A 27,869-nucleotide genomic window follows, 5' to 3' on the forward strand; every position below is an offset into this window, starting at 1 on the left:
GACCTACTTCCTGCTTTCTCCTATTTTTACAACACAAAAGACATGTAACTAAATAAGACAGTTATTTGTCGGCTGTGTTTGAAGTGAACACCGCATTAGAAAATGAGGGATCAGCTTTCATTTCAAAAGGTAACATTATTTATGTATATTTTGTGGGCACTTCACAGAATATTTTATTGCAATTATACAGGTTCCCAAGTAAAAAGACATCGGCGTTTCATATATATTTAAAAAGGATCAGTAGGACACAGTTTGACATTTAATGCACTATTTAGTAGGTGAGCGCAGCTGGGACAGAAAACAAATAAAAAAGAAACGCTAATATTGATTTTCTTTCAGGAAGTGAAATAGACCAACTCCATTTGATTGTGCAGCTCCTCAGGTTAGCTGCTGCGATGGGCACTTTGGCCTCGCTTTCCTCCGGCTCCATCAAATCAACCCGCTGCTAGATTCTCTGGTGAATGGGGCCTAATCAGGTGCCGGGGAGGGTGGGACCGGGGCCCCGGGGCCCCAGAAATACTGTGTCTGGCCCTGCTCGCCTGAAATTGAATAGTCAGGAGGTGAGTGGATTAATAAATGGACTTGGGGGGGGGGAAAAATCAAAATGTCTTTAGTGCAAAAGAGGGTGGAGCATAATACAGTCCAAAAACACAACGATGCCACTCACTCCGTCTCACACACTCCACCCTCCTGCAGCACAACAGAGCTCCGACGCACTAAGAAACTCGCTGAGTTTGTGTTTCACGCTCGGTAAATTGCGAGAGCAGAATAAAAAAAAAACTGTCACGATTCATCAAAAGCGCGAATTAACGGAACATGGTGAACACCCTCCCTCTCTTGCATCTCATTAACTGAGTCCCGTCGTAGCTATAGGTGAAGCTGCCTCTCTCTTCCATACTGAAGCAGGTGTCCAACATGGCGAACGCTGGCTGCGGCTCTCCCGCGACTATTCTCTTTTTATTCCTCTTTCAAGCGGCTCTTCAAAAAGGTAAGACTTTTGCTTTCACCGCCACGCACTTTCCCGTCACGTCTGCACGGGCGTGGACGCGGACGGGCGATTTTGACCGCGTTCGTGCGACGTTCGAGGCGAGCGCGGCGCCGCGGAGCGTTCGGCTGCGTGGCGGCGGCGGCGGCGGCGGTTGTTGTTGTTGCACGCGTGGAAACCCGCAAGAAACTGCGCGTAAAGTTGCAACATCGATCGCGGGGAGCTCGTTTGCGCGCGTGGCGAGCGGGAAGCGCGGCGGCGCCCCGGAACACGAGGCTGCATCACTTTTGTCGCGCTCGCCGTTATTAATCGCTTCTTCGATACACAGCTGGCAACTCTTAAATGTTGCCAGGTCCGTTGTGTAACGACAACGGCGAGGCTTTCGTCGCCCGAGAACCGCGGCGGCGCGTGTTTGACGGACTTGACCGGGCTCGGTCCGGCCGGTTCCGTTACTTTTACGGCGCGTTGTTGGTCGCGGAGCTCGGACCGCTATAAATCACGGTAAACGGCGTTGAAGGGAACGTGCGACGGAGCGCTACGGCAAACTCCATTCACAAGTGTGCAAATCTAAACGCCCGGCGGTCCGTCGGACGTTCACGTTGCGTGTAGCATCACCCGAGACGTGTTTGTGCAACAGAACCCGGGTCCAAATTCGGCTCGCAGATGAGCAGCTGTTTTCTATAGAATGGAAGTTTTAGGACGCCGTTTACCGCCGCTCTGCCAGCTGGGTTTCGCTGGGAGGCTGTTGGATCGAGCGGAGAACATGTTGTAAAGTTGACATTCCAATAAAACGAGTCGCATTTGGCGAACGAAACGTTTGCCGAACCGGAAACGAGCGACGGCTCGTGCGCGCGGCTCTTCGCGTTCCCCCGTAACTCGTCCCCGCTCGCCCTGGCGAACAATGGACGCTTAATTGGCCCGAGTTCCCAACTGCGCTTCGGGCTGTGTTTCCAGTCCTGCCGCGGCGCAAACGCGCGGCGTCAGGCGTCGTAGTAAACGTGTTTGAGACGCGTCCGCGCGGCGGAAAGCGGACGAGGGGCGACAACTGCGACACGGTTGTTGTTATTGTTGTGTGTGTGTGTGTGTGTGGTTTTTTTGTTCTTTCTTTTTTACGCGTCCAGCCTTGGAACGAGCGGCGATGCTGAGGGGGGGGTGATGAGGGGGGAGCGGACGCGCGTTGGTTCGCGGTGCCGCTTGAAGTGTTGTGGTGATGCTGTCCGCGGCAAGGCGGCGTTTTTATTTGGGGGGGGGGGCTGGTTTAAGTACAGTACCGGAGGACGCTCACGCGCTTCCAGTTCATCTGCGCATTGGCACGAGGGAAGGTGTGGAGACGTTGGACTAGTTGGGACAAGACGAGCTATGAAACACGCCGCCACGCGCTGGAGACGCGTTCGAGGCGCTCGAGCCTCCACACTTATGTAACTGACTGACCTGCGGTGCGGCGCGGTGGTGAATCTCACCGTGCATCACGGCCGCAGCACAACATCTGCAGGGTCGTGGACGGCTGCAAACTTGCATCGTGCAAACAGCGCTCGGCCGCTGGAGCCTGTGACAGTGAGTGGGGACAGGGAGGCAGACGTGGGTGTTTGTGGATTACCCACCCGGCTTAATCCGTTATATTAAAAATGGATGCACGGCCCTAATGTTGGTTTCCGTGCAGCAGTCACGTACAGTAGAGTCCAGCAAACAGGGCCCCGTTGTTCTCTGGGCAGCGTCGCTCCACCTTCGTGGAAATGGCTCCACTGATTTCAAACAAAGCTCGGGATGCACTTGCACAAAGCATATCAATTATTTACCTCCCGAGCAGGATGGATGGAGGATGCCCCCCCCCCCCCTCATTGCAAGTAAATGGGAAGTTTTGTAAGGACGGCAGACGGGTCCGGAGAGAAAGGAGCCTCCATTAATTTCCCTCCAACTGGAAGTTCCGTTTTCGGCGCGCGAGCTCGACCGGCGGCGTCATTAAATCACACAAGTGCTCCAAATTAAATGGACTTATGAGGCAGCATTCACAGTTCACTGCCTTTGACTGCCATTGCTCTTGTTTCAGAGAGCTGTACCTCCAGAGATAACGCTGGCTCTTTGTGAATGAGTCGAGGAGTGATGTACAGTGGAGCACATGCAAAATATTTGAGCAATTTCAAAAGCCTCAAAACGGGGAATTTTTTTATCAAGTACAAGTGTTAAATTGTGCTCATAAGATTTCACATCCAATTTATATTCAAATAGAAATAATTTGACTTTGATGGTATTTATTTTCAAATTACAGGCTTGAAGTGAGCAATGACATGACAAAATCTTAAATCCCATTCCACTGTTTATATTAGCTGTGCCATAAAAATTCTTAGGTATCAACACAGGCAGACAAAGGTATTTATATCTCTAATCTTTTGGATGCTCTGTCTAAAATCACCTTTTCTCTTAGTTTACAAATTAGTTTTCTTTTTTCTTCCAAGACAAGACAAGACAAGGAGGAGAAAATGAACTGTTGTTCATGGTTCTGTATAGAACCATGCTGGAAGTCCCATTGTCATGCAGGACAGAGGGTGCTGAGGCAGCACACTGACCAAAAGCTCACCGGGATTTAGGTTCATCTAGTAGATGGAAGGAGAATTATCTTTTGTTTCCATGATGTCATGCAACTGTTGCAGTAAAGTAATTTCATTAGGGCAGTTTAGTGGAACATCTTGTTACGTTTTCTGTGAAATAAAATCTTTAAATTGGATCAGATTAGATCGTTGGCCGTGTTGGAGCATTCCCATCATCACCATCATCAGTATTTTTAAGCATGACTGTGGTGCAGCCGAATAGATTAGTTGCTGTTGTTGAATTCTGGGCCTCTGTGTTGTTTTTTTTTGGTGGAAAAGCCAGAGGATAGAACATATTTGTGTACAAATGCAGGTAAAATTATGCTAATGTGCCTTTTTTGTTGCATATTTTCTCAATGGAAATAATTATGTTTTCTTCAGAGTCAAGTCAGTTCCTTCACAATGACTCTCTAGTGGTGTATTGTACCTGTTAGCGTAACCTTAAAGTTCAAGATGAAGCAAACTAAGCAAAAGTATTAATGTTTAATATGAAGACGCGTGACCTCAGTTTGCATGATTTTTATCAGGAGTTGACTAAGATTGTTGAGATTAACAGAAATGAGCTCAGGATTCTTCTACTCCCAAATATCTTCCTCCTGGTGCTGGTTGTTCATGGCACCTTTCTGTTAAATATATACAACCTTCAAAGTTAGAGGGGAAAAAAATAATGCAAAAACAATAAAACCTTTAAAAGTCACACTGTTTTGTTGGAGGTTCAGGTGTCTGTTGAAATAGCAGATATCCTGATTCAGAGTAGGTTCATTCAGACCGGGTGTGGCACTTCATTATGTAAAAGAGGACTTTTGAAATTATGCAGCCATTATTTTTTTTAGCAATAGAATTGTGTTTTTTGTGTTTATTACTTTTGTGAGTTATGAGTGTAATAGTCTGAGTGCTCTTGTTTAGAACCCACTCCTGGTTGTTTGGAGATGGATCTAGGATTAGCGCAACTGGCGCAATGCCCCCATTGCGAGTTCTGCATACGAAATTATATTTATTATTAATCAACTTGAAAATCATAATCATCTTTTTTAGTTGTCTCATTTACATAAAGAAAAAAATCAGCATTTAGTTAATGACAGTACTTCATCAAGGCGGGTAGTTTATTTTGTTAAATTCAGTTGGGTGCTGTTGTGTAGTCGCTGGTGATTGTAACTCACCTGCTGGAGCTGGTTAACATTTAAAGTGCTTTGTTGGACTTTGACTTTTGGAGCATGCAGCATTTAAAGGCTTGTTTTTACAGCTGTTGTGCCCGGATGGAACTCTTTTAATAGTTAATTTCTGCCTGTGCGGCATCTCTAAGCGTGGCTTCTTTCCTTAAAAGCCCGCGCTGGTGCCGACCGTCGGCTGTGGGCAGCTTCGGCTACTTAAGCGCTTTGTCGGTGTCAGATCGGCTCCGACCCGTTCGAGTCCCTCTGCGCCCGGGCGGTGGAAAACAGGTGTGGAAATGGACCGGTACACCGTCTGTGCGCCGCGGCGGCCGCCCCGGCTGCAACGCAGAAACAATGGCTTCATTCCTGAAGGGAGGGGACCTGGAATGACCCCCCCCCCCTCTCCTCCTGTTGCCCCACCGAGCTACAGTAACTGGGCTGGCAAGGCGGCAGATGACTGGGCTGGGTCGCATCTGGCCTATGTGCACTTAGTGTAATCAAAGAGAGGAAAAAAGGGCTTATGGCCTACTTGTTATTGAGCCGCCAACTGATGGGATGTCAAGTAAGCGCCCCCCGGTTCCAAATCTCTGGAGGGAGAGGCGGAGGGGGGAGTGTGGGCAACAAGCTGCTGGTGTTTTACAGCAGCCTACCGGCCCCGGGATGGACTTAGACAGTCTGGCTATTAGACGAGTGATAGGAGTCAGATTCAACAGATGTTGGAATATTCATGATCCTATCTCCATAATGTTGATGCACAAAAGGCTACGGAGGTGAATGCGTTTCTTTAGCATCACGTGTAGGAGTCTGCAGCTCCTCCGCTCTCACCGGTGCAAGCAGCTGAGCCGTTCGAAGGCATGCATTCAAGGATTACAGTAGGAAAGCGTCGCACATACACAGCGCTTTCTCACTGTGTGCCCTCTGAGGCATCTTTGCTGCCGCTAATTAGATTTTAAAGGAACACGCCACCATTTTGGCTCGTTTGCACGGCTCGTTCGGCGCAGCCTGTGAACACTGTTGTATTATACGAACCTCAAACCTTCCACCTCCACTAAAACAGCATTAGCGTTACCTCCAGGATAAGTGAAGTCTATTTTTGTCTCTGTGCCATTATATATCCCACTGCAAGTAGAGCGGAGCCAGCTGTCCTCGAACATGACTCGTGTGATTTTTTTTTCTTTGACTATAACTAGACATTAGTTGAAACAAGTGAGGACCATCTGTAGTTCAGCTGTCGATTGTGTGCAGCGCTTCGTACCTTCCTCACTCCACTTCTCATCCGGATGGAGAATGACCTGCTAATATCTGCATATGAGGCTGCGCAGCATCGCTTGCTGCTCTGTCTTCTGCTACTGTCACCGTCTGTACGCTGACTGAGCATCTCACACTTGAGCTCGGACAGAGGGACTTTAGCCTGTTGACTCACTTTCTGTTAATTTGGCAGAATCCTAATTTCATCACACATGAATCACACACGGAAAGCTTTGAGCTCAGCAGATCTATACGTAACTTTCTGGAGCACTTCATTGATAAGTGGGGCCATAAAATGCAGGGTCAGTGACAAAAACAGCCTCCAGTACGTTTGTGTGTGCGTGTGGTTGTCGAAGTCCCAAGTTGAACCATTGTCAGTCACAGCCAGAAATGTTTCCCATTCCAGTTTCTGAATTTACAAAAGACAACAAGCGGCCTTTGATTGCTCTTTTCCTCCCAGTTTGAGGCCTTCATCATCTTGCTCTGCTGCGGAGTCACAGGGAGACGTTGCCTGCTATAATTGGGCCCATTTTGCCAGCGTTCATAGATACAATGCCGAGTTCAACAATGAATGAATAAGGAATCAATGCATATCATTTGTGCTTTCAACCAAATAAACAATACAGCTGGTGTTCCAGTGTAATCATCAGAGGGGAAATGAATGCCCTTCTGAATACAATACAGGTATGCATTAGCCATCGCAGCACAGAAGGCTTGAGTGATCCCACTTCTTCCATCTTTCATTTTACATAACACTCCAGCTTGTATTACATTTCGGTGAATTTGCTTGTGATGAGACCCTTCAGGCTGTTACAGTCTCCCATGCATCACATCTCCCCACTGTTCTCAGTTCCTGTCCTTTGTCTCGGCTATTGTAACTCTGTCTTGACTGATATTTTCCGCGCCGACGCCAGACAACTGCTACACCGTACACACCATCTCATTTATTTTTTTTTTGTGTCCTAGTTGAATGTTGCAGTGGAAAATCCTACCTGCTCGAGAACAATGGCTCCTCTTCCCTGTGCAGAAGCTGCAGATTGTGAAGTGCTGTTTAGTGTCGCAGCTTAATGCTCTTGTGTAAGAAAAAGCCGAAACCAAACACAAACCACTGTTTCTTCCAAGGCTGTTTACCACTAGTTATAATCCAGGTTAAATAACATGCACTACTTTTCTACTGGCTCGAACCCTGAGCTATTGTAATGCCTGCATACAGCTGGAACCATTCAGACATTTGCATTGCAGGCTGTTATAAAGGATGCACTTTGCACATTTGCTTGTGAACTCGCTTCTGATCAAGTTGCTGAGAACCGGCACCAGCTGAGGTTTAATTGCAGCGGACTCTCGGGCCCCGTTTGGTTGAAGGCTGTAAAGGCATATGGTGCTGCTGCCGTCCGATCCTCCAGTGTCAGGTCTTGGCTGCATCGCGGTGGCTGTCTGCATTAACAGAACTGGATGTCTGTCTATAAATAAACGTTGGGCATTTGTGTCTCAACATAATAACTTTGGTTTCATTTATTTTGAGGAGCTAAATTAATCGGGCCCTGGAAACAGCAGCACTGGATCTGAGCAAGTAGGACAAGCCACCCCTGCTCTCCATCAGCCTCTGATCTGTCAGGCTTTGAATTCAGCTCGTCCTCTTGTGTGTTATTGCTTGAACGCAGCACGCAGCAATAATGCTCCAAGATTATGAATATTTAAATATTGTAAAGGCATTTAAAAAAAAAAGGATTTCAGAGTTAAAACAGCACTTTTGTTGTTGTGCTTTTCTGTTTGCGGCCTACCACATGAAAAATGGCAGCTGTAGCTACTATGAGTTTCGGTGGCAGCTATTGTATTATGTCTTAAACAAACAATCAAAAACCAAGTTGTGCTGTGGACCCATGCTCCAGCTCTTCCATCCAGCGAGCAGTCAGGGAGAAATCACATCCTGCAGGAGGCACAGATACCAATTTGTCCACCAAAGGGTAGAAAACCAAAGAGCCCCCCCATGTTATGCTCTCACAGAAGCGCACTGTATGGACAACACTTTAACCCTTCGCAAGGTCATCACTCTTTGCTGTTTGGCCTCAAGTCAAGCTGCTGCGCTAAAACGGTTTTCTATCTGTCCATCCAGCCGTCCGTCACTCAAGCTGGATGGGAGCGTGTGCCCAGCAGAGAATAAGCCACGCTCATCTCCTCCCGTAATTATCCAGTAACCATAAACCAAATGCAGCCCAGCCATTTGCAGACACATGGCTCTGTGTAGGAAGTGAAAGTCTTCCTGTGAAATGTAGGATGTGACAAATTGAACTTGAAATAAATGAGGCACACTGAGAAAATGGCTCCAGTAAAAAAAAAGCATTAAATAACAATCAAGTGGAGATGACAGATTGATGGGATGGATCTGCTTGGGAGAAAGAAGCCGGCGGTTCATCTGGGCTTCATCCGCGTCCTCGGCTCTACTGTGCAACCTAAATGAGCTCAGATCTTCAGCGGGAACATCAGTAAGCGACTGTAGGGTTTACTGCAAGTTGTTTAAAACACCATGGGCCGGGTACGTGTCTCTGGCTGAAAATAGAAATGAGAGGAAATGTTTGAACCTGGCCGGTTTTCCAAAGCAGTTCCTGCTGCTTTGAAGTGTGTAGTATTTGTTGGGCTTCACTTGGCTGTCAGATTAATACCTTCTCCACTGAAAATGAAAACGGGGGAAGGAGCAGTTAATCCGCATAAGAATTTTTTTTTTTTTTTGAGGATGAGAAGCTGCGAGTCGAGCAAACTGTCTGCGTATTGATTGGTTGTCTGGCGTTGCAGAGTTGACCTGACATGTGAGGATCATCTAATTCTCCCCACGTTGCTTATTGCGGGGAACACTTATTCTTTGAGTTGCCGCTTGTGGTGATGCAAGACGTGCAAGATAGCGGCGTCTGTGAAGTTAGGAAAAAGTTGATGCGTAATTCATGCGCTGCACGGTCTCCTGACCTTTTGAGCGGTGTTTACTTCAGGTGCGTCGGTTGTTTTCGGTTCCAAACCGGCCGCCGATTGCGTCTCCTCCGCCCGGCAGGAGCCGGGTGTCGTCAGCGGCGCCTACGTGCGGCGTTTTACAAGCCGCGCTGCCTCCTAATGGTTTTAATTCCATAAGCGTGATCGAACGCCAGTGGATGCTGCCTGCTCACATATATCAACGGGAGAAGTTCACGAGCCGAGCGGGTGGTTTGTCAAGTTGCGATGCGAGACAGTGTGTTCTCTTACCGCCGCCGCCCACGCTGACACTGTGTTCCTGTCCCTGCAAATCCTCCGTATCAACTGTGACCCATTGAACAGTACTAGTGTACGCTCGTGCTTTGCTCGACATACATTATGTTGCCTCCCACACCACAATGATTGGCCTGTAATTGTAGCTAAGAAGGCTCTATTAGCTCTTCTTGAAAGCCATGTGACACCATTATACCTTAGAGAGGTCATTTTTTTCGCATTGCACACATAAGCATCCATTAACGGGGCATGGATACGTTCTCACCAACTTTATTCTTGGTCTGATGGAGGCCTCAAGACCTCCAGCACCAAGGTGTGCTCAGATTAGCGTAGCTTTCAAACGCATTGGCTCTCTATGAATTGGTAAATGACTAAGAAGTTGACATTAACTCCGTCTTTCCCTGGTTTGCTGCTTTCTGCTGCTCAAACTAATGCACCGCATCCGTTCATGCCATGCAACTTATTGTAACATCACACCTTTAAATAAGTTTCATCACCCTGCATCCCTTTAGAAGCACAGTAACCACGGCAGCGCCGCATCGGTGCCTCCTCACACTTCAGCGTGGATGAAGCCTGGCTTCATGCCTGCCACCTGTAAGTGTCGGCGCAATTAAAACCTGTTCCCGTTCAGCTTTTACAGCAGGTGAATGAGTGGGCGTCCACTTCTTCAGACATGTTAAAGTTTAATTGCCCTCTCCTCTGTAATACAAGTGTTGCACTGATCTTGATTCATCAGGAAATAATTGGTGATCATTTAGTTGAATTGACATAGGCATTTACAAATTAAAATGTAGTACGTCGCCATGTAGTCGCCAGCTTTTAATTTGTTAAAAAATGTTGTCACTCAAAGATAAATAAAGAAATAAGGAGTGTGAACGAGCCCATCAGACAGTAAAAATCAATTCACGGCGTCCTCTGTCATCCACAGATGGTGCCACTTCAATCTCCTTTCTATTTTGTCAAGCTAATGTGCAGAAAGATGACAAGGGTGGGTCATTTTTGAGCAAAAATGGCAAAGGCTGAATGTGACGGCCGTGTCAGTCCGCCGTCTATTTTGTCACACTAATGTTTGGAAAAATGACAACTATGGGTCATTTTAGAGGAAAAATGGCGAAGCAAGCAGACTGTGACTGCGGGTCCAGCACGGCAGCTACTTCAAGATTTGATCCTTTTAAAGCTGATCCATGAGCATTTCATGGAGGAACGTAACGTGTGATCAGTCATTGACAGTCACACTAGTAATCGTCACAATTGGCTTTATTTCCCTAAAATGTCCTAGTTGGAATGTTTTTACATTAGGAAAGTGATACAAGGTGCATGACGCTTCAAGGCTTTGGATCTAGTTGTGACTTTTGCCCAGGCTTTATGTTCATTGTTGCTCCAATCAGATGAATATTGACTTACTTCATCTAACTTGGTTGGTGCATCCTATTTTAGAACCTCTCACTTGCTCTTTTGTTTGAATGCCCGTTGTTTAACCTTTGACTGACTCTGTCCAAAAGACACGATCGTTGGCATTTGTACCATTTTTTTTTTCTAGTTCTCTGCATTTCACTAACCACATACTGATACTGATTGATGGATTTTGTCAACTCCTATAGAACACGCGTGAATGGGGATCAAACAGATGGCAGTGCACTGATTCAACGCGCAGACCATCTCAATGAAAGCCTGGCAATTATGTATTTATGGCCCTTTATGCTTCCTTCATGAAAGAATGAAGTAACGCATTGTTTGTCAATTGGAAACTGGGTTGTGTGGCGTCTGATTCGATTATGAGGCTTGATATCTCCCACTGGTGGTGAATCCCAGCCGCACCACGCAGATTGAAGCTACTGGGACCAGGACCAGTGTTTCGCACGGCCTGGCGGCCGCTTGCTATATGGTTCTGAGCTGGTGCCAGCCATTCATTTACCATGGCTTAGAAACCGACAGTGTGTTTCCCACGGAAATTCATGAGCAGTTGGTTGAACTGGACTTTAATTAAATGAAGTTTGACCAAGAGAAAAAGCTGTGAGCCTTAAAAGGGACAACACGGACGTGACGTATGAGTCAGTCCTGCTGTAGAGTGAACACTTTAAGGTACCTGCATGCATTTATTTCTAGTTTAATTTCTTTATTATCCAGGTTTTGGTCTTTACAGTAAGATGTGATTTGTTAATTGGGTTGCCTAGATCTACTTTTTAGGGTGTGTGTGTGTGTGTGTGTGTGTGATCACAGATTACATCACGACTCCTGCAGATACTTCGCACCCTCCTCTTAGTCCAGCGTAGCGCCACATTACAGGCTTTCTGTGAAGTTTAGTTGCATTAACGCCCAGCCAGAGGATTGCGCTGCAGCCAGCCTCAGACAATAATCAGTGGGGCCTGTGGAGAGGCTGCTTAGTAATTTTCCGCGCCGCACTGTCATCAGCGCAGCGCCGCCGTGTTTCTGCACGGCATAAATACTGCATCAGTTACCCTGCGTTGCTTTGCATACCTGTGTGTGTGCGTACGCGTAGCCTGCAGCCATTAGCAACAGCGAGGTGGTGATGGTGACTAAGACGAGCTGCTCGATCTTATGTCACAGAAAAAAAAAAAGTTTGAAGAGGAAAATTAATAGAGAAAGGCGCTATTAACCTTTTTATTATTCAGTTAATTCAGGTTTGAGCTGAACCATGTACCTCCATCTCTGTTTATTCCTTCAGGAGCCTCTTCCTTATTGAATGCGTCCTAGACAGACTGAAATGCCATATAGTCATCACATTTAAAGGAAGGTCACCTATAGAGCAGCTGTCATCTGACCGCCACAAATCTCCCCCAAAACGGCTGCAAAGCCACACGGCCTCGTCTGACCCGCTGGTATTCTGCATCATAATACGGGATTCTGCCGCGGAGGCCCGGCCCGGCAGCGTGCGCTGCTATATTAGACTCTCGGAGCAGTTTTTGCATAACGCGTCTGGCTGACGCGTCAGCAGGATGAGGCCAGCGCCTCCACTCTCCAGGTGACTGAGGTCCCCTAATAATGGGTCTGGGTTCGTTTCCAGCTGATCAACAATTTTAAGGCTTATTAGATTTTGCTGCGTGTCAAAGCAATTAGGCAGTTTAGCAGTCGGAAACGCTCAGCAGTTCTGTTCAACTCATTCGAAGAGAAATAGTGATGGTCTGAAAAGTAAACTAACAATACAACCACTAGACATACATATACTGTATAGGCACGAACTATGATGCTGTTGTTGAAAGGCTTTTCACCATATTCCGAATTTAGCTGCAGGGATTTGCTCCCATCCAGCCACAAGAGAATGAGGGAATCCGGCCACTGATGTGACTTGCTGTCAGTTTTCAAGTCGGTCCCGGAGGTGTTGGGCAGGGCTGAGGCAAACTATTGTTTAAAATATGACTCTATATAGTAGCGCTGAGTGAAGTCTTTCTTTCTGTGGAACCAGGGGCCCTGCTCCAACCATCGCAGCCCCCTCAGACTGGAGTAAACAAAACTACTGCAGTGTGCGGCTCCTGGACAGATGTGCTCACGTTTCACCGGCCGTGCTGTTTGTGCAGCGACAGGACCCGTGTTCTCTTACCGCGTGTGTGTGTGTGTGTGTGTGTGTGTGTGTGTGTGTGTGTGTGTGTGTGTGTGTGTGTGTGTGTGTGTGTGTGTGTGTGTGTGTGTGTGTGTGTGTGTGTGTGTGTGTGTGTGTGTGTGTGTGTGTGTGTGTGTGTGTTTAGCCTTGCACTGCTACCTTTCTAGGAAATTAATTCCCACAGCTAAGCAACGACTTGATTCCATTCCCCATTACTTTAATCAGCTTTACAGTACTTAGCAATTACAGTGGCCCAGAGCAAAATAAAACCTGTTGATTTTAAACCGCGGCTTCTTAAAACAACCGCCATCGTCGACGCGCGCGGACAAAGCAGCTTCACTTTTCTCCCAGTCACACAAAAAAGGGAGCTGCTCAGGCCCCAAGTGGCCTCTCTGCACTTAGCCTTCATCAAATATTTCCAAGACATTGTGGCTTTAATTCACACTATGTTGAACTCATCCCATGAGACAGAAGTCAGGCCTGAGCAGTGCTTACGTGTGTGTTAGTGCACATTGACTCAGCACATCGGGGAAGTTGTGTAACCCTTGAAAAGTGGTTAGAATGGATTAATAGTAGTCCTGACGCCGCTAATTGGGTTAAATGCATCCTATGTGGTCTTGTTTACACTTGTTTAATGCCTTGGCAGAACACGGATCTTTGTAAAGTTTATTCCTTCAGTGGAATCACCCTAAACCCTTGCGATGAGATCTGCATGGTATGAAGACGGGCCATTCGATGTGTGCACAACATCCAAACAGCCTCCTAAACTCCCCACAGTGGGAGGCCCAGTATTTGATATCGAACATGTTTCACATTACAGACTGCCGAAGCAGCAGTGAATAGATTTCTCTGACATAGTTGTATTTTTGTGCTGTGCACTGTGTCTCCAAAGAGCAGGCGGAGCACCGCACCGTTTCAAGAGATTAGAGGTTGGTCAGCCCGAGGATCCAGATCGATACGTCCTCTCAGGGAAAGGATTGACCATCCATTGATCCAGACCTAACAGGAGCTGGAGATGCACCAAAGCACAAGTCGGATGATAAGAGCATACCCACCTTGCGGCTTGATTTCTGAGTCACAGAACCCAGCGTGGCGTTTACGTGCTCGTCACAACGGTCGTCGGTCGAGGGCCGCATCACGGCGGTTTTGGAAAAGCGCAGCGGGGGGGGGAAACGGCGAGAGCCGCCGGGCACCGGCGCCACCGTCCTTGGGTGCGCTGCGATTAATTGGGTTATAAATTCGGCTTTACTGTAGCATCACGTTGCAGTTTTCATTCATCAATAACGAGTGACTGGACGCTTTATAGCTGAATGTCAGATTTAGAAAGGGCCTCAGGCAGCAGCTGCATGTGTTGCTTAAAATAAGTGTGAGCTGCTGCGGCGTGGAATAAGGAGGACACAATAATAACAGGGCACTCTTTGATCAAGTGGAACTTAAATGTTCATGCCGTGAATGAAAGCGGCCATTGTGCTGTAATAACTCAGTGTTTATGTTTCTTACTGTATATGACTGAACCTGCTGTCGTGCGAGTTGTCAGACACAGGTGGTCGGGTTTACTCTGTCTACAAGCGGTCCACAAATCTATAGGACGCGTAAAACGGGATGTAGAACAAATAGAGCAGCGACGCTTGAGGTGTAAAACGGGCGACGGGTTTGTTAATGCCGAACAAGCACTCGCGCGACGCCACAACTGCTGGTGGCGTGAACGTCGGCGAGCCTTTGTTCCGCACGCAGCTACGGTAAATGAAGTTAAAGAGGTTAAGATGAAGCGCATCCTTTAAACGGGCCGCGTGTCACATAAAAATAATATGCGCCGTCACATGCCTGGCTCTAAACAGAGGCGCTTTAAGTCCTTCCTTTTATTGCAGTTGGGGCAACAATCTTGTTTTCCACCACATTGTCTTTCCTCTCACTTCTCCGAGGCAATAAACCCGCTCTTATTGGCTGTCTTTTCCAAGAGTGTAATCTCACCCAGGTTGAGCAGCATTTAATTGCTATTCGCATTCTCCTGTTATCTTCCATAGGAAGGAAGAATTTAAATGCCCGACAGACAAAATTAGGTTTCTGTTGTGTGGAAATTTATCCTGTAGTATAGCTGCTGCCCTCGTAATTAGCCCTGCCAATGACAACTGCAGGCTTATTGCAAAACAAACCCAAAGGCTGGATGCCGATGTGTGATGTGGATTGGATTGTTTTGCTCTGACACTTGTCTATTGTCTTTTGCAACCTGCGTTATTACCGAGCCTTTGAACGCCGACCTTGGCGGGCGGTTCGAGCGCTGGCGACTTATTGAATCGAGCGGCGCGCTTCCTATATGACCTGTCTCTGTCTGTTTAACAGAGCCAATTAAACTGTTAATTCACACCGCCGTCGTGATGGAGCGATAATGACGGGAGAAGAATGTAAAGCATGTGTCCAATTTTTTTCTACAAGTGCAAGTCAAGGGTCCGTCTTTTTCCAGCTTTGAGGGGTTTCTCATTCAGTGAGGCAAATCAGGCCTCCGAGCTTTGACGGGACCCTTTCTCATCTCCCTGGCTTTGTCAAGGCTAGTTCATTTCACTCTATTCAGGTGCACCACATTGTGCGCTGCCTCTCTGCCCATGCATTTCATTTGCCAGTCCTTTGTTTTGAATCCTGCTGGAGATGAACCGGAGGCACTGAGTCGGAGCTAAGGCAGGGATTAGGACCACTCGTTTCACGCTTTCTTGGAGGTGGGCTAACTTTGAAAATGTCAAGGAGGGTGAGGTGATACAACTCTATTTCATATATACTGTAGTCACATCACAGCTATTATGCGGCGCTGGGGCAAAAGTCTCACACTTGGACTGGTCTTTAAAGAGCTATTATACATGATCGACTAGATCTTTCATTCATATTGTGAGCAGCTCCTTTAACTGTGACACTACCTCACCAACACTCTTAAATAATTACCGCACACCTTATTCCACACAACGCAGCATTAATCTGCCGCTTTAACCTCCACTCGTCATAAAAGGCTTCCCACCAGATTCTGGATCCAGGGATGTGCTACCATTCAGCTGTGAGGGCGTTAGTGGAGTCGGCCACTGATGCTGAGCGATAAGGCCTGTTGCTCTGGGTTTCTGTCAGGGCTCTATCCATTTTTCCCATAACGTCTTCCTGGATCTGGCTCGTGTGTGAGCACCTCAGTCTAGACTGGATTGATCTCAAACTGCACTTGATTCCTTTTCATTGGCCTTAGATATTAGTTACTATTATTTGTCTTTCATTCTTGGGGATAAATGCTCAACTTGCAGCTTTACTGTAACATTTGTTTTGAAATTTGTCTTTAAAAATAAATTTATGTCCTCAATTTGGACCAAATTAAACTCCCATAGCTATGGACACTGGCTTTTCACAAAGGCTTATCTGTAGAGTGGATGTAGCCGTGAGTAAACATTCATTAAATTTCACATTTATCCTGTAGCGTCTGCATCACCTTTTGTTTCCCTGTTATCCCATTCTTTCCTCCAGAAACAGAGAAATCCAAACAACAAATCAAAATAGAAGCTGCAAACTCTCATTTGTTAATCAAACTTGGGACAAGGGGTAATTAATTCTTTGGAATCAGTCAATTAATTTGCATAATAAGAGGTACCATAATTATGACTTCTGCTACTCAAGCCCAAAATTGTAATTAGAGATTTATTCTGCATTACAGCAGAAAAGCCTGTTTTTTGGGAGCTGGTTCAGAGAGGAGATTGAGCATCCGTAGCTGTGGGATGGAAAGACTGGCAGGGCTGCATCGGAATAAAAGCGTTTCCTCCACAGCTCTCCTTTTGCTCAGCCCCGGGGGGAAGTGCTGGGAGGACTGATCTTCTAATCTGTAAAGAACCAAGACCTCAGCTTTTAGGGGCCCCAGTCTCTCTCAAGTCAGCCAGGGCCCCTGCTCCCCGCCTTCCTCCCCAGCTTAGTTTCTTTCCATTTGCAAGGAATTGCATAATTCTCATACTGTAGTTCACACCATTGCCATAGAAAAAAAGAAAAACCAAGGATGGAAGATGAAGGGTTTCATTAGTGAGGAGATATTAGCCTTGTGCTGGATGCTTACTCAGCTGTGGGGCCTTCAGATGAGAAGAAAGCAAAATAAAGGAAATTTAAAGAATAAAACAAAAATAATGGAGGAAATGTCGCTGGTTGTTGTGAAAGGACTCTGATCGATCCCGGCTAATCACCTACTTTACTCCGCTATATAAGGTCAATTAAAGGATTCCCGTTACTTGGAGGATACACGGTGCGGTGCCATACAGCAAACGAGCACAGGCTTCTGTTGCCTGAGGAATTATTATATTTATTCATTTTTTATGTTTTTGCACATGTGCAAAAATGTGTTTGAATGCAGGAATGGGCCATGCATGTTCTGGATAATATTGCATAACATTATTTGCATGTCATTAAATTCGTACATGGCCTGATTTATTGTGTGCCCACCTAAGATATTACAGCCTCGCGTTGCTGTGAGCTGTACTGAAATGTTCAGGCCTAGATTCAAGTCCTAGAGAGGTCAAGGGTGCAAGTGTTTGTTCAAGGTGCAAGATTTTTATGTTTGTTCTATTGTCTAGTTGTTGTTTTTTTAATGTGTGTAGTACAGTGTTTATTGTCATAGTCAATTATCACAGATGCTGAAATCCATGTCTGTCTTAATCACGTGGTATTCTTTAACTAGACGCAAAATAGTGCCCGCATGCTAACGTTAGCGTAGTAGCTCGACCAGTGTCTACAAGCGTCTGGAATCCAAACAGCCTGAGGCTCTTCGATCTGCGGTGAGACAGCGGCTCAGGTATTTATTTCACCGCGTATTGTAGGTTGCTGGTTGGCATAGTATATGGAATAGTTGTGTTCCATCCTGTGCGTGCGTGTGTGTTATGGTGCAGACAAGAAGTCGTGGCGTCACCACCTTCTGGTGCATTTGTCAGCAGAATGGAGAATAAACAAGCCAGATTAACGCTGCACTGAAGCTGCTTTTGCAGATTAAAAAAAAATGTTGATCAACTTATATTAAGTGGCTTAATGTGCATAGAACTAATCTGGTTCTGCAACATTAATTCAAATGTCATTCCCATTGGTGCCCCCCCCAACCCCCCTCAACCCCCAACACGCTCTGAAACAGGGATTTGTTCGTATTTTCCACAACTTTGACGTTAACCCGAAGTGGCCATGTCATAAATAGGGAAAATGCCTTTCCACCACCACCACTGGAATATTCATGAAGTCGACACCGCAGTAAATTGAACGAAGGCTGCTGTAAAATGTGGTGACAGTAGCTGCGGGCCCAGGGCTGTCGCTCCCTGCCAGGATGGAAGACGTAGCGCTGAATGTGGTGCAGGCTTCCTCTGATGGAGCATTAACCCAACAGCGGAAACAGCTGGAGTTACATAACGTCTGCACGCAGGGATGAGGAGCTTTCAGTTGAGGCTGAATGCCATTTTGAAACCGCTCGCTCGCTCTCTTTCTCTCTCTCTCGCGCGCATGCTGCAGGATAAATGTGCCCGCGTCCTGTTCCAGGAAGCGGCGTGCGCTGTTCGGTCGTCACCGGGCTTGTGTCAGGCGGCGGCGGCGGCGGTGTCAGCGAGGGCACATGCGCGGTGGGGGCTGCAGCGCTGTCAGGGGCGGATGGGAACCCCGACTAATTGGAGCATGTAACCTCCGTGAGCGGCCTCCCCCACCTTGATAGCGCACACGGCGCGTCATGCTAACGAGGGAATCGCTTTGCTTTGACGAATTAAAGCAGATGCGGCCTGGTCTGTTATGAGACTTTCAAGTTAACACGTTTCCCTTGTGCTAAGACACATCGGGCCTCGTTGTGTCATCAAGGCCAAGACCAGAGGAGAATGTGATTCTATTACGAGGCTGCGTCGGTCTGCAGCACCTTGTTCAGGTAGATTTAAACGCTGGAGAAGTGAAAAATGTATTATTTGAATCCAAGGCCTTGCGTTGTTGCTGAAGGCCTTTTTTAGTCCTTTAGAAAAACGTAGTTGTCGAATTGTTCTTGTGGGGAAAGATCGCTGTTTAACCAGTTACACATAAAACATATATATCTATAAAGACACTTTTCTAAACCTCAAAATAAGTATTTCATCATCTTGTGTCAATAATCTTTGTTTGCCGAGATGAATCAGCGTCCCATGGGCCTTGCTCTGATGCAGTGAATGAAAAGCAGCCCCGCACAAAGGGTCAGAGGAGGAGGCTAGAAGGCAGATCAAGGCAGTGGCATTGGTTGTCAAAAGGCAGCGAGAAATGTGGGCTGTTGTGCTGGAGACGCACGTTGGCAGAGCTCCACGGCTCTTCGGCAGCTCGGAGACGAGGACCTTGGCCATTCAGCCGCGCACAGGAAGCGAACGAGCCGCCGCGTTACCAACTCGGAGCTTCCCTTTCGCGCATTCTGTGCAACTTCATTCAGGCGTCAGTCAGGCGTTAACCGAGGAACCGGGGGGGAGTGGGTCAAGGTGCGGAGCCCACCTGATTCTCTGGCAGCGAGCGGTGGCACGTCGTCCCTGGCAACGGCAACGTGTTCTCACCACACGGCCTTTGTCCGTGAAACAATCCAGGGTTATATTTTGCAGGACTGCCTCCCTTTGCACTTTAGAGTAACAATATTAATAGTGTTTAATGGGATTTACCATGGAGTGTTTCTATTCTTCTAGGCCAATGTGGAAACCCGTTTTGTTGTGTAGCAACGATCTGGAACGGCCGCGTCCAAACGGGGAGGAAACGGGGAGAAAATGGGCTTTAACAAAACAACAACAGTGCAAAAAGAGCGACGGAGGAGAGCAAACAGAGGCCGAGTCAGGTGATGAGGCAGGTTAGAGCCGAGGAACAACGCGCCTTGTGTGGGTGACTGACAAACACAACGAGCCAATGCAGGCGAGACCTAGTTTAAAGGGAATAAAACAAGCAATGAAACAGCACGGTGACTGTCGGGTAGTTATTAAACCGGAGAGCAACAGCATGCATCTGGATTAAGGTCTCTGATGGCAGCCTCAAAAACAGGAACAGATTAATTTGTCCAGTTGGAGTCTTATGCAACTCGTTCCAGTCTCGGCCCAGTGGAGTGGAATGAGAAGGAAAGGCCCAGGGGGGGGCGGGCTTCTGAGGACTCTATAGAAACCTGGGTAGGAAGGCGTGTGTGCATATCGTTTCAATTGATCTGTAAATCACTGCATCGCCAGATCCTAATTATGGCAAAGCTGCAATAATCGCACCAGATTTTATATGTCAACATCCTCCTTCGCCTCGTGTTTGTCAACAGATGCTGTAAGAACGCGTGGCATTAACAGAGCAGACGACCAACACTCGCCTGCTCTGTGCAGTGAGGTGGGAAGTTGGGCGAGGGCTTAATATTAAATGAAATGTGAGCTCATCAGGCAAATGGACGCGTTGAGTGTGCGGTGAAAGACGCGTCCCAACATATGGCGTCGTGTCGTTTTCTGTTCTGTCCTCCCACTCACGGGCGACGGAGGAGTCGGTGGTGGAAGCGCGAAACGAGTGCCGCGTGTCAGATCGACGCTCCGATTCTAACGATGGGAGCGTCTTCCTCCAGGCGTGCAGCTGCAGGCTAGTTAGTTTGTTTAATGATGGAACGAACGGTTCTGTGGACCTGTTGGACCTAAGTCCTCCTTGGAGCACAATACACACACTCCGTTTGGTAAGTTCCAAAAATGGCAGGATTGCATAAAACCAAGACGTGGTCCTTTTGTAACGTGAGCAGCGTGCGTAATATGTTTTTAGGTTCCCGAGAGCATTCGTTTTTCAAATGAAGGACAGAATCGAACTTGTTTGCACACCTTCAAACAATTACAGCCCGGCGAGGAACGGCCCGAGTGATGGAGTTCAGCGGCACCGGAGGATTCTTCAGGCCTTAAATGGAAGTTTGTACCTCAGCCGAGCGAAATAACCACCAGACTCGTATGACAATAGTTGTAAATCAAGCTCTCGAATCCTGAGAGAATATCCTTAAAAGTCCATTTTGTCTCCTTACTGCTGAAGAACATGTCTAAGTGGCTGAATGAGGCTCTTCTTCAGGTCGGTCCGACCAAATCCACGCCATCGGCTCACAGCTACTGTGCTTCTGTTGACCCACTGATGGACGCTGCAAACGACAGGCTACTGTGAACCAGGAAAGGGAGGAAGAGACCTGTAGGATGTATTGCAGCACTGTTGGGGAAGAGCACTTGTTTTAATGTAAAGGCAGCCATTTGATTTTGCAACAACAAAACAATACGACCACTAGAGGATAGATGTTCCTTAAATTGTCCAGCTGCTACTTTTGGCACAGCCTGACTTCAGCTGCTGCTCCATTGTGTTAGTAATAAACCAATCTGCAGGTTTTTTGGAGCCTCTGCTAAACGGCGTGTTTCTGCCTCTGCAGCTTGTCGAACTATTTCAAGGTCGGAACATTTTCTTAAGAGATATGTAATAATTCTATTCGCTTCCACTGCATGTGGCCTGTTCTTGCTACCAGATGATGATATTGTAGATGATGATAGTTAATCCTGAGCCACCCAATAAAAATGTCATTATTGCAATAGATGCACAAATAACAACTTAGGTGAACAAGGTGAAATGCGATTTAACCACTTTTTACTTACTTTATAAAAATCAAGATATACCAAATAATGTTTTGTGCACATTCATCAGCCTAAGAGCTTTTGACATACAGTATCTAATAGCATCAAACTATTTTTAATGAAAAATTCATTGTCTAATATAAGTGAATGGATGAATATGCAATCATACTGTCATTTCACTTACAGTTATTACTGCTGTGTTATGTTCTTTATTCAAAGCTCACTTAAATGAGCCGGTGTTTGCCTGGAAGGTTGTTCATCGGTCTTTGGCTCAATGTGAAACAAAACATATTTCTGTTTAAACTTAAATCAGAAGACGCTGTTGGTTTAGTCTTTAGCAACAGACAGAGACTGACAAGAACAAATGCATCTCGCTCAAGTTCATTAGTGCTTTACAGGAGGTAAATCAGAACCCCGACTGTGCCCTCATCATAAAACATTTCAGAAATCAATTAAGGCAGGGCCAAGTGCTTATGGCAGCTTCAGAAGCAAACCTTCAAGCGGCTTCGCCACTAAATCTGTACTGTGATAATGGTATTTCCCTGTCTGCTTTTTTGTAATCCTCTCATGTGTAACTGTGTAATCTCACAATCTTTGCGAAGGTTCAATTCACCTGTAAATACAATTACGATGTTTTCACAGGAAGCCGGATTATGCATTTGTGAGACTGAAATCCATAAATCAGCCTGCGATTTTCCCCCTCAACATAAAATGTAGTGAATGGTTTAGAATGGGCGCTTTTACGGCCCAGTCTTACGTTGGCGAAAGTGCAGGAGCTGATTAAATGTTCAGAGTTGGATTTGGAAACAATAAGCTGCAATTAGGAGAACGTCATGAAGCGTTAGCGCATATTCATGGATCCAGACGAGAGTGATGCATTTTTAAAGCGTAAACTGAGCAAAACGGCTTCACTGTGAGATTAAACTTAATAAGAGGACTTCAGTTAAAAGCAAGCGGTTATTGGGAGATGCTCTTGAAACCCAAGTCATCGGTGCAGTGAGGTCCTCATTGAAAACAATGCAGCGGTGTCCTGCTGCGAGCTGCTAATGCATAATGTCACACTGCACTTAGTGCTCGGCCTAATGCCGCTTTGTGATGCAATGGTCTGTAATGCCAGTCTCCATCTTAACTATACGTTAGCGCAGGTTTTGTCCCTGTGACGGTAAATTGACACATTATTGCCATTGTTGTCCTGCTGTCGCTGTCATGTTAATTTGCCATCATTGTGTTGTCGTGTGTGTGTGTGTGTTTACATTCAGATTTTCATACTGTCCTCACATTCTTTATACTGGACCCTGCAGTCGTGCACAGTGGGTGATCTTTCCCTCAGTTGCTCTTAACATTGGGCATCAGTGGGACGACACTGGTGACAGCGCAATCTCACGAGTGGATGTCGCAGAAAATTGATAATTACCGCATCAAGGGGGGGGGGATAATGCGGCTCATTCATCCTGTGGGAGCGGCCATGACACATGGAGCCAGAAGGACACTTGGGGAGATGTAAGGGGGAGGTAGAGCGGGAGGGTCCGGCGAGGTCAGGACTCACGCATTGTTTCTTAGCATGCTCCAGTTCCGACCGTCACCCCAGCTCTTTGTTAAGGCTGAGCGCAGGGGAGGTCTGGCTCCTGGGCACTGTTGCCAGAGGCTGGAAACTCGAGGGGTCAGCACATTTTCCAAACCACTGCTTTACAGTACAACCATTCAGGAAAAAAAAAAAGCCCCACTGTACTCATTCAACAGGCGTCAAGCTCGGTTTAGGCTGTCGTGCTCAGACGCCGCTGATGGCCGACATGATAGATGAATGAGCTGCCGGGACTTCTCGCTGGCTTTTGTATCTGGATGATCTGGTTTTAAGGCCCATTCAAAACAATTCAAATACAGCCCGGTGACAGATTAAAGGGGAAAACTCCCGAACGCCTCACCCCCCATTGTCATCGCAGAATGGACTGTTCCCTTTGGGATAGAAATGTTTCATCCGCAGATAAAGGTGATCAGTCAGAACAACTTTGTATTGATTCGCCATGACACCTCCTGCTAAGGCGACAAGTGGACCCAAGCCATGCCAGCTTAATGCGCCCCACAGCACAATGGAGCCGCCGGACCCCCTCACGGCGGGGCTGGAGCATTAGGGCCTTTTTCCCCTTTAGCTTGTCAATCATATTTGTGCTTTGTCTGGAGTTTCACCACTGGTAATAGCGGCGTATGCTCCAAATAGTTGCCGCATGAATAAATCCGTTGCATGTGTTAATTAATTGCTTGATAGTATCTGCAGCGGCTGCAGAAGCGTTCTAGAAACTCATTGTTGCCGGTGTGAGGTGTTTTGGTGACGGTTCGAATCTCACGAAGGTGGAATTTGAATGAGTGTTTTTATTTTTTTTATCTTTTGGCTTTGATTCGATTAAGTTGCTGATTGCTCCAACTGACATCGTAACCGGAGGCTGGAGGTAGCGGCGCGGTCCTCTGGAGGATGGGAAGCCGCTTGTGCGGATGGATCGCGTGCGGATCCGCGTTCCTTCGCCGCCCCCCCCCTCGCAGCGGGACGGTTCCTCGCACCCGGTCCCCGCGATCCCCGAGCGCGACAGGAGCAACATCCAAATGGCTTCCCTCCGGCTGAACCGAGCAGATGCTGTGCCGGGGAGCGGCTTTACTTTACAGTCACATTCTAATGTTTTATGCAGAATTCTCTCACACACACAAAACACATCCATTAATATCCCGAAATTAAATGATGTACGATATGTACATGCACATTAAATAATGTACTTGCCGGCAGCGAACATACAAAAATACTTAGCGAGAGGCAGGAGGGCTCTAAGTAGCGTAGACATTACTCCCTAAGGATAAAGCACGAGGTGTGTTTTCCCTGCTTTGCTGCTTATACTTAAGTTGCTAATGATGAACGCGGCAGTGATTATTTCTGCTTACAGACGCTGACTCTGGCGCGTCGGCGCTGGTGAATCTATAGCGGGCTGCTGGCTGACTGGTTTCACCTCTGGATAGATGTTTGTTCTTGCATCTAATAGACATTTATTCAAATGGCTCCCTGGGACATAATGTCAGTAATTCGATGAATAAGCTTTATTGTTGGGCTCTGGTAGACACCGATGCAGATAAAATGGCAGACAGGGTTTTGGCTCCTACCCAGGAAGAAAAGGGAAAACACAGAGTGTCCAATGCTTCACTCAAATTGCAGAGAAATTGCCGACTGTCTTCCTGCCTCCTGTGTTTTCCTCAGTAATTCTTGGACAGGAAGCGTTTTATGGATTGGTCCACTACACTATGAAGCCAAGGTTATGGCAGGGCCAGTCATGTCGTCTCTCGTCATCTTCCTCTTCAGCTGCAGCAGTTCATGCCCAGACTGACCCCGCTGCTACATCCAGACACTCAGACTGTCTCAGTGGCTGCCGCAGTGCTTCACTTTACTATTAACATTCTGATTGCTGTCTTGTTTCGTTTGCTTGGCCAAGCACTTTATTTCCAAAAAGAGCCCGGTCTCAGTGCTGACCTTTCCTTTTGCAGACACAGAGCAATCATTCACAAATCACACTACAGAGTGTAAAAAAATCCAAACGGTTTGATATCGCAGGCCTAATGAAATGACTCACACTTCTTTGCTGCAATTATAGGAAAAGGTCAGTGCCATAACTGCTGTTCAGCTTCAGCATGATTGTCCTACTTCACATTACCCAGTGTTTGGCCCATAAAATATCAGTATAGGCCATATCGTATGACATTTCATCTGAATGCTTTCCCCCACACATCACAGACGTCTAATTTGTGGTGGATGCTTGGAGTTTACTTTGAAATGAGTATTTTACGGTACATTTGCTTCAGTTTTAATGCAGTCATTTGTGAATTTCAGGAATATTAGTGGTCCGCTGAACAGGACTGGGGAAATTGGCCCCACTTGTAATTAAGTACAGCGTTTTTTCTTTTTTTAGTTTTTGCAACTAAAGCCACAAATGACCTTTTCACCACCACGCCGTATTCTGGGATGTTCTGATATCAGCGTGTGTCCGTGTGAGGGTCCTTCCTGTGTGAGTTGAGTCGAACGCTGGCCGCGTTTGGACGTCCTCACCGCGTGGCGCCGCTTGCTGACGGCTCCGATGGCCTTTCACCGCCCGCTTCCTCCATTTCCCATCAGCCACCTGTTGGTTTTCTTTGCCCCCACCCTTGTTGAGGGGGGGGCAGGTGGTGTCACATGGATCTGCGATGCTGTAATGATAACGGCTGTCAGACAGGCTACAGAGAATGAATCTATTGCTTTACTGTAATCTCTCATGTGGGCTGGGGAGGTAATGAGACCATATTTCTTGTCTGACATCATCTTACATTTTAATGTGCCTGTAAACTGTTTAAGTTGTTGTGTCTGTACATGTTTGACTAGAGCAGGAAAACCTCTTTTTTGTCTACAAGATAGTGATATATTATTGAAGCAAACTCAAAGAAGAACAGAAATGCGGCAACATAACTTTGATTTTTAAGGCATAAATTGCCAAAGCACAAATGAAAACAGCTTTACAAACTCTCAACAACAGCAAAGCCCCTTTGAACTTGACCATATGTTGTAAAGACACGGGTGTCGGTCACAATATAAGTTTTGATAATGAGCAGTGAAATTGCTGGTGGCTTACTATCAAACACTTTTAAGTAGGTTCACAGTTGCTTTAACATTCAGACGGCAGCAATTCCCCAGCGTGTAACCCAATTTCATAAATATTCATCTAAGGCGTCCAAGTTGAGTGTTGGCTCATTCGCTATTTAGTCATGCACAATGTTAATACATGAGCTGTTTGTACAAAGAGAGATGCAGGTCATAACTGTCAAAACGGGGATGTTTTCATCCTAACAAGGCAGGTTTGTTTGCCGTGATTATTGCTGCTGTTATGAATACAAGCACCAGCGGTAGGAACACGAGCTCTTCCAACGACACTGTTGACAGATTTATTACTCGCTGATTCTGGAGATCTACTCCTGTTTTTTAAATACTGATTTGTGGTAATTTGTAATGGTTTAATTACAAAGTGACATTAACACTAGTTTAAAAAAAAACAAAAAACTACCTGTTTACCTTTGGTGGTATTTAGCCGGATCACTTTGATTTGCCAAGTGCTAAATTTGGAATGTGAAATTTCTGCTTGGAAAAATAAATAAATAAGGAGCAGAGCAAGCCTTTCGTTGAACCAACAAGGATTTCATCAGCTGCAGGATTCTTCACGTACTTTTTTTCTTAGAGTAAATGCAACAGGCAGACGTCAAGAGGTCACGGTGGCGTTCGTCATCATCTGCGTCAAACATCGTTCTGCCGCTCCGCCGTCGCCCACGTCGGCACCGCGGCCTGTCTCCCGCTGAAAGTGTCCCTTTAGGGGGACTATTACGATGCGATGATTGACAGCTCACCTGATCAGAAAGTGGGCTGATGGCGAGTTCCGTTCCCTGGCGTCCCATTTCGCGTGTCGGCCGCACAGAGGGATGCTGGGAGATGACGCGAGTGGATGCTGCAGAGCACACACACACACACACACACACACACACACACACACACACACACACACACCAGGCCTGTAATGAACTGCGTACCTCTGGCGTGGTCCTCGGTCGGAGGCTGCGTTGTTCTACTTTTTTTAGGATAAATTGCGTTTCGGCAGCGGCACGCGTCACAACAATTTAATTTTTATATACTCCAGGGTGCATCTGTTTTATCGTCCCCTAAATAAAATAAGACAAGATTCTGGTGCAGATTCCACAGTAATAAGTGCTCCACCGTCGGCTTTTGTGAGCACATATCAAGCCCTTTAGGAAAGAAAATTGCCCAGTGTGGACACAAAATTAAACTCCTAGGGCAACATAGCCTGCATTCTCACTCATTCGATTAATATTTCATTTCAAGCCATCAGCAGCAGATTGGGAATAGTCCTCTAAAATAAATGCAAGGGAAAGGCAGGGTGCTTCTATTTAAAGCTATATAAACATGACCCCGTTACTGAGGCTACTTTGTGAAGAAGTTCCCAGGAAATGGGATCCAGAGGTTTACATTCCGCTGGCGATCCCTCGCAGATGGATCACTATTCCCAGGGTGCAAATTCATTTGACGATCTGCAGCTCAGATAAGGAACCCGACGTTATGTAAGCGAGCAAAGAGGCGGCGGTTAGAGCTACACTCAATGTGAAGCTGCACTGATGACGCGTTCTTCATTCAGACGTATGGGGGAAAAAAGCTGAGGACGCAGCATCCGACTCGTCCATAGGCTCAAAACTCTCTCCTCCTCAAATGGTTGTGGCAGTTTTTTGACAGCAATTATTCCTAAGCAGCGCGCCACAAAAATTACCATTAAAATGGCTTCAGACGGCACGACGCGCTCCTCCGTTGGCGTGGCTCTTTGTAAAGAAGCGTCCTCGGCTTCGCCCGCGTTTTTTTTTTTTTTCTTTTACTTCACTTGAATAAATAATGAAGTCATTCGTTCCGTTTGACGACACAGACAACAAATGAACATCAACAAATAGCAAGTGGAATGTACGGCGGCG

General features: G+C 46.6%; 1 protein-coding gene across 5 annotated transcripts in view; it reads left to right on the forward strand.

Moving 5' to 3' along the window:
• The first annotated feature begins 660 nt into the window (after window positions 1-660).
• cadm1a (cell adhesion molecule 1a) overlaps window positions 661-27,869 on the forward strand; it is a 217,164-nt gene continuing 189,955 nt past the window's right edge. For 4 of the 5 annotated variants that reach the window (XM_029173251.3, XM_029173253.3, XM_029173254.3 and 1 more), the window contains exon 1: window positions 661-988. In XM_029173251.3, coding sequence (XP_029029084.1) covers window positions 916-988 — 73 coding nt within the window. In that variant the 5' untranslated portion in view covers window positions 661-915. The remainder of the gene's footprint in view (window positions 989-27,869) is intronic. The other variant, XM_029173255.3, reaches the window with a different exon arrangement.

The sequence above is a fragment of the Betta splendens genome, chromosome 14 (genome assembly GCF_900634795.4).
Source record: "Betta splendens chromosome 14, fBetSpl5.4, whole genome shotgun sequence".
Lineage (NCBI taxonomy): Eukaryota > Metazoa > Chordata > Actinopteri > Anabantiformes > Osphronemidae > Betta > Betta splendens.